This window comes from Micromesistius poutassou, assembly GCF_964030765.1.
Source record: "Micromesistius poutassou genome assembly, chromosome: 15".
NCBI lineage: Eukaryota > Metazoa > Chordata > Actinopteri > Gadiformes > Gadidae > Micromesistius > Micromesistius poutassou.
In genome coordinates, this window is record NC_140285.1 from 10,476,328 (window position 1) to 10,484,033 (window position 7,706).

A 7,706-nucleotide genomic window follows, 5' to 3' on the forward strand; every position below is an offset into this window, starting at 1 on the left:
GTTTAACGTTTCACTTGCAAAGTGGCAACAAATAGCAATTTGTAACAAGAAAAATTGCTTATAAACAGGTTGGGAATTGGTTTGTTCTCATATATTCTCTTTTACATACTATGTTTATGATACAGGGTCACGTTGATTTTGAATCTTATGCTAGGTCATGTTATGGTCTACACATCTATATCAATGCATGTTTCTCACAATGTCCTTAAAGGTGCAGTCTGTAGGATTTAGTGGCATCTAGCGGTGAGGTTTCAGATTTCCCCCCCCCACCATCTCTCCCTTTCCAACGACATAGGAGAAGTTACTAATGGCCTATGCTGGCCAGTTAGGTGCCATTAGGTTCTTACAAAATGAGTCATCATTTACGACAGCATCGAGTAGCAAAGTGATCAATTATGAAGGTACTTGATAGATTTATTAAATGTATTTAGTTATTTTGTCTCTCAAACTATAGATCATAGTTTACAAGTGAAACCAGAAGCCATAGTGATTATGATTAATCATACATTTTCTGTTCTGGGCTACTGTAGAAACATGGTGGTGCAACATTGGCAGGCTCCGTGGAAAAGATCCTGTTGCCCTAATGTAGATAGAAAGGGTAACGAAAACTGCAAAAAAAACCTGATTCTTTCTTTTTCATGGGATTATACACTAATTAAAACAGACATATACAGTGTATGTACAGTTATGTAATATTGTCTGAACCATGCCTTAATTTAAAACACGGAGGAGACATTGGTATGGCATTCAAGAGAGGGCACACTATTAGAAGGAGGTTTTGCAGTGGAAATGCATACTAAGTTACAGAAAAATAGATATAAAATCAAAGCATTTTCAGATTCCCCACCCCCACCCTCCCCCAGCACACTTTGAGGCTTATCAGCATGGTGGACGATATATATTTGACATCTGTATGTAGACATATATACATACATGCTGTATATACATGCAATTTAAATCCCTGACATTGGATAAAGTGGAGTCAGTTGAATCTGACCATGGTAAGAGAATGTCAAATTTAACAACCGTGCAGACAAAGTTCCTTGAGTAAACAGAATAGAAAAAATCACAGTTTGAGCTTGTGGTTTGTATTTCCTTGCTCGCCCGAGAGTCTCTTGCAGAAACCACATTCTGTCCAACATAAGACTGGAAGGCAAGCCTTTGATATGTCAAGCTTTCACATTCTAGATTGTGTGTTGGCTAAAAAATGTACAGACAACAAATGCTGGTTTTCAAGAAAACAAAAGTTCTGGTTTTGAACCATGACTTGAAGGGCTCTGTAACCTTTGGTACAAACCATCTTGAAAATGATAATCTAGTCAGAAAGGCATTTTAAACAATAACCCCAATGGTCAACCTCAAAATATTCTGAAGTAAAAGTATTCCAATAACATTAGGTATGTATCAAAGCCTGACAACTTATATTGTATGTTAAATCATCTTGGCAGTTTGGACAAGAACGACAAGAAAGTGAGTGCAGCTTAGACCGCTGAACCCTAGAAGACACAAAATCCGAACAGTAGTGTGTGTGTGTGTGTGTGTGTGTGTGTGTGTGTGTGTGTGTGTGTGTGTGTGTGTGTGTGTGTGTGTGTGTGTGTGTGTGTGTGTGTGTGTGTGTGTGTGTGGATCCATTTGAATGTTCTGACTTGTCAACATCCAGATAGAGGAACAAGTGTCACATCCCCCTGATTACAACCAATTGGAGGTGAGGTCCCATTGAGAAACGCCCGTAAGGGAGGTCCATTGGATTTGATCACTCCAGTACAATGCATAATATAATTCACAGCTTCAGGTATCAAACAGAGTCACAAGAAATAAACCAACATAATAACAGGTGTTGATTTTGTATCTTTTTCGTATGGCTCACATTAAATGGCATGGCGTTGCACTGAGGTTAGGTAAGCTAAGAGAATAGGATGCTGAACCACAAGACAAGTCAATGCTTCTATGGTACGTCAAAGGAAAAGTCATATGAAGTGGGCAGAATGTGAATGTGTTTTCATTGCTTTGAGTCATGCAACACATGATGTGTGATGCAAGTGAGGAGTTGAATAGATGTGAGGCATGCTGTTATCAGAGCCTATTCCATCATGTAGATGGTTTGATTTTATATACTTTAAGCTATTTGAAGGGGAGAGGAGTACATATCCCTGCGATGACGAAACACTACATAGCATTATACAAAGCTAAGGCAAATTGTTGGTCTTTCTGGTGTTACTTTACTAAGATCATGGCCTGATTTGATACGCAGAAGGTATGGAGAAGCTCTCCTGCATCCACAAACACAAACTCAATGTAATCCACGTTCAAGGGCTTGAGGCACATTTTATATTCCTCATATAATGCAGGATACAAGACTACAATATCATTTCCGCACAGTTTAGCATGCACATAGATACCTTAGTAACCACATAGAATAGACATCTATACTATATATAGCATATATAAGCATTTAAAATAATATTACTCATTATTATAACTATACATTATAGTATAATATTTGTAATACTTTACTAAGAAGAAAATATTTCCTTGATTGATTCAAGTATTTTTTTGAATCAAGGCAATACCATTTTTGTAAAGAGTTCAGCACCCTATTCCGTTTTTTGCAAGCACAAACTGTGATATTGGAGCCTGTAGTTCTGTACCATGTGATCAAATTACCATACCCTTCTACCCATCCTGATGCAACTCCTGAGAGAAATGGTGATTCCAAAGTAATCAATTCCTACAAAAACATATTATATATATATATATGCTAAATTACTTGATTTCTCTACTGCAAGAAATGGAAAGTATTTATAGCTGTGCATTCTTCTCTGGTCTCCCTCAGGCTTATCTTCATTCCATGAACCCACAACTCTGGCTGGATCTATTTGACACTATTCATCTGAAATACAAGAAAGTACAGAAGGGAAGGCACCCTCATGCAATTGTTTCAATGTTTTATACAGAAATGCATTATTTAGCAACCGTTAAAGGGAAACCATGTTTTTTTTAAAGGTGGAATGCCCATGAATGCCGATTTAGAAATCTCTCCATTCAGATCAATCACTCACCCCTGATTATCTATATGGCTGGCAGTGAAATGACCTGGCAAGGTCTGGTCATAGAGCTACATACCTGCCCTATCGGTCGGTGTGGGCAGAAAGAAGATCCGCAGACAAGAGCTGTAGAGGACCAGATGTTTGGACATCCAGATTGCATTGGAGGTATTATATTATCTTGAAGAACCAACGATGAGATACAATCCTCACAGTTATGTAGACACACTTTATATCTCCAATTATTCCAAAATGACCCTATGCAAGGTATGCTCCTTCAAATCCATGACCACTTCCACAGAAATACTACCCTGGAAATCCTCGAGTTCTCAGGAGAGCACAATTTGAATTTGCTCAACGAGTCACTCTGGGAACGAGCAATATACTCACTCCCTGATTCCCCTGGATCTGAACATTAACCGATCACATCGGCGTATCTGATATAGGTGGGCCAAAAGCATTGCTGTTTTACTGACCAGATACAGCAAGAGTCTTATCTATTGGTTAGCTGGTAATAGATGGTCTGGATACGTCACCCCTTGTATTCTTCTGATTGGTCGTAGTGTAATCCAATTGCGTGCAGTGATATTTTCAAACACATGCTTGGTTCCACCCCTCAAGTTGGGCCATTTTCATTACTTGTTGCCAGACCCTACAGCTTTCTAGATGTGGGTCTGTATTTCGAGGCTACAGATATACGGCAATGACCGGGCAAACATTAAGTTAATCCTGTGTCGTGTTTGATCAAAGCTAAGATGATGATCAATTTCTGTTGCAACCATTGATGTTAATATGCCACAGTGCTTCCTAGAGAAGTGGATGAACCAGTACTAAGATTGTTTTAATAATGTTTTGAGAACCAATGAATCAAGCTCAATATTTATCAATGAGTGAAACTGTTACAGAAATACTGACTCACTATGACTTGTCGCCTTGTGAGAGGAACTAAAATGGAACCCCAGTCTGGGTTATCAAATTATGTAACTTTCTCTACTTGCTTTACTAAATACCCGTGACCAATATCATTCATCAAAATGACTTGTCCGCCACAGATGTAAACAACAGCAATACAGCACTCTGGTCTTTGTGATGAGACGTTAACATTTGTTATTAGACAAGTTGCACACAACAAATTCATTATAAAGACGAAAGTGCAGTACTGCAGGCACGCTATTGCTAAACACTCTTTTGCAGAATCACTACAATAAATTAATTTGGACTAATTATATTGGTAACGGGTGTTATTGTGAAGTCAAGCCAGGAGAGAGAGTTACAGTGGTTTGATCATCCAGAACGGATGATCCTGAACAACACGTTTCTGTAATAATGAGGTTAATTTGTTGCCCACTAATCCTCTCTCTCTCTCTCTCTTTCTCTCTCTCTCTCTCCCCCCCTCTCTCTTTCTCTCGCTCTATGGCTTCTTCAACTGCTCAATCTGGACCAATAGTATTTTTAATGACTTTTGCCATCGCTCATCTCCCCTGATAGAATATTTATGTTCACATATCCGATTGCAAGATTGGTGAGCAAGTTATCTCTTTTAGGCTTTAATATATATTTGAGGCATTAAACATCCATTTGATCTCCGAAAAGATCAAATAGCTCTTCTTCTCTCCCGTCTCATGAATCACACTTTAGATTAACCTCTGAGGTCTGATGGCAGTCAAGCTTAAAGCTGGCTTTAAGCTTAAAACGGGGCTTTTCATTTTCATTCGCCCCAAATTTATTTTGATCAATCATTGTTGCTGAGGGGTGGGAATCTGCAGATGTGTGTAACATGGAATGGCTCTCTTCTGGAAACCACCTTCCCGGCGGTACCCCAACAAACGATATGGCCGACCATTCATCTCAGATCATGCCGTTATACCTTCTTGGCCAACAGCAAACACAAATTTAGTCAGCACTGGTAAACGTGACTTTTCCAGTAACCGATGTGAAGACAAGTTGATACGTCCTGTCCGAACACCAACATCCATAGACAAAGTGTCTGTAAAGGTTTGAATTCAAACCTGTGTAGCAGCCTGACCACTGTATAAATACATTGGTTAAAATCATCTTCTGAAAACCCCATCTTGCCACTAGCAAATGAGTTGATCTGAGTTTTTTCAGTTTATATGTCCTGAACAAAAAAGGGAACACTGCGTAACTCCATCCCTCGCACTTTCTGGTTTCGGGCCCCGGCACTGTGCAGTCTCTGGCCATACACTCTGCAACAGTCAAACCGAGACAACCTCCAAACGTTGTCCTTTCTCTGTTCGGACTGCCATTAGAGTTCCCCTGTTTTTTGTTCCCTTGCTTAACTTGCTTAACCCTTGTATCTGAACTCAACACGTTGTGTGTTGACGTGTTGTGCATTTGACTTTTTGTTTTTAGAGGAAGTCGCTCTGTGCCTCGTTGGAGAACTGACTCACAGTCAGCTCGCTGTTCAGCGACCCCACCAGCGTTCTCTTGGTCTTCTGGGGAGTGTCCATGCACTGCCCCCCAGAGCCGGTCTTGGGACAGTGTTTGCAGGACTGGCTGTCAGGCAGCCCGTTGGGCGGCCTCGCAGTCGAGTCATGTTCTACTTTGAGCTGCAATTGTTCACAGGCGCCCTTCTGGATGGGGTCCGCTTGGCACAGACAGGCGCACAGCGTGCCCCTGAACAGGGCCGCGTCCCTGCACAGGGACTTGCGGAAGTTGGGTTTGAACACCAAATAGATGACGGGATTGTAAAGGGTGGAAGACTTGGCGAACATGGCTGCCAGGGCAAACGCCATCGGCGGCACATTCTCTGGGTCTCCGAACGCCGCCCACATGGAGACGATGGCGTAGGGACTCCACGCAATGAGGAAACCAAGGCAAACTGCCACAGAGAGCTGGAGGGGACACAAAGGAGAGAGAGAATAAGACGCAGACAGGACATGTGATGCATGAAGACTAAATATGTTGAATACAAATATATATATATATTAACACAGTGGATGTCAAACTCTGGACCTGGCAGGTCGCAGGATGGCTATTAAACATAAAATGAAGGCATGCCTTGACTGAAACAGGGATACTGTACGGATGAGCAATACACTTTCTTTGGAATATTATTATCTTCATTTACTGCACAAAATATCTGAGCGGTCCTGCCCCAAAAGACATGCACATGTAGCTTGGGCCACCTAGCGTGATACCCCTATAGCGAACTTTGGGAGAGTTCTAAAGGCTGTCACCTTAACAATGAGGGTCTGCGTGTTGGTGATCTTGTTCTGCGGGGACATGTGTTGCTGGACGGCCTGACGGGACCCCCGGACGGTCATCAGGATGAAGGCGTAGGAGAGGGCGATGACGGTGCAGGGGACGATGTAGCAGAAGAAGAAGAGGCAGATGATGTAGCTCATGGCCGCCCGGCTGTGGCTGGGGGCGTTCCAGTCGATGCAGCACGCCGTGCCGTAGGGCTCGGCGCCGTACTGGCCCCAGCCGCTCAGGGGCCCCACGGCAAACACCATGGCATAGCACCACACCGCCGCCACCAGCAGACAGGCATGCCAGTAGGAGAACTTGTTGCCTGGAGGCACAGAGGGACAGAAGGACACGGAGAGAGACAGGGAGACACAGAGAGATAGAGAGAGACGGAGAGATGGAGAGAGACAGAGGGAGATAGAGAGAGACAGGAGACACAAAGATACAGACATAAAGAGATAAAGAAGGACAGAGAGAGAGACAGGGAGAAACAGAGATAGCAAGAGATGGAGAGATAAAGAGAGACGGAGAGAGACAGAGACACAAGGGAAAAGAAAAGCAGACACATTACGGACAAATGCAGAGCGATATATGGAGATAAAGGACACCAGACACGATGTACTTTCATGCTGTCTGCGTTGTTAAAGTTTATTGAGCACTACCATTTGCATACACCTCTTTGTAACATTTGTAACATCAAGACGTATGATCATTTTATTGTAAATGAAATGCAGAATGATACTATTCATACTCTAGATTTGCCGTACTACATACAAACAAACACACAGTCACAAAAATAGCCTGGGGCATGTGAATGAGACCGACTGCATGCTCGGATGTTCAGTGAGAATGGCGTCAACTCCCTGAGCCTCTGGCTGGGTGAAAGAAATGGTGGCCGTGTTCCCTATAGGGCCACATGCCTATATAAAAAAGAGTGAGGGCCTTTAAGTGAAGATCAGTTGCAAAGAGTTGTGTAATCTATTCGGAGAAAGATCTCCTCGCTAAACTCAATGTCCTCCAATTAAAGCCGTTAAGCTGCTGCATATGGGCACATATCTCTCAGGCGTTACCACCGTGACGGCTGAACTTCTACTACTGTCAGTTACGCTGAAGAAATAGTAGCTCTGCTAGAGGCCTGAAACCAGGAGAGCAATTGTACTTATAGTGAGCAGGGCCACCCGAAAACCCAGAGGAGTCCGTCCGACCTCTTTCCCTTCCTCAATTGTCCATTGTTCCTCAGTTTGCTCTTGTGACCTCGTAATCTGATTGAAACTTTACAAATGACCCTCAGCAGTCTCATTGGACCCAGTGGTGTGCTGGCCGCCCGGGCATACAGAGACAAATCCCGTTGGGCCACAGCATTGGTCTCAGTCTCTGTCTCTCTGTACCTGTGTTTTGTTTTTTATACAGGGGAATCTAGATTATGAATGGCTTCTGACTTTCTAATTGCTT

At 42.6% G+C, this 7,706-nt stretch overlaps 1 protein-coding gene across 1 annotated transcript in view; it reads right to left on the reverse strand.

Moving 5' to 3' along the window:
• Positions 1-5,413: 5,413 nt before the first annotated feature.
• The window catches only part of opn7b (opsin 7, group member b), a gene marked incomplete at both ends in the record, with an annotated part of 8,661 nt that continues 6,368 nt past the window's right edge, over positions 5,414-7,706 (reverse strand). The window contains 2 exons of the mRNA XM_084480385.1: positions 5,414-5,899; positions 6,245-6,579. Of these exons, the coding sequence (XP_084336511.1) occupies positions 5,414-5,899; positions 6,245-6,579 (821 nt within the window). The remainder of the gene's footprint in view (positions 5,900-6,244; positions 6,580-7,706) is intronic.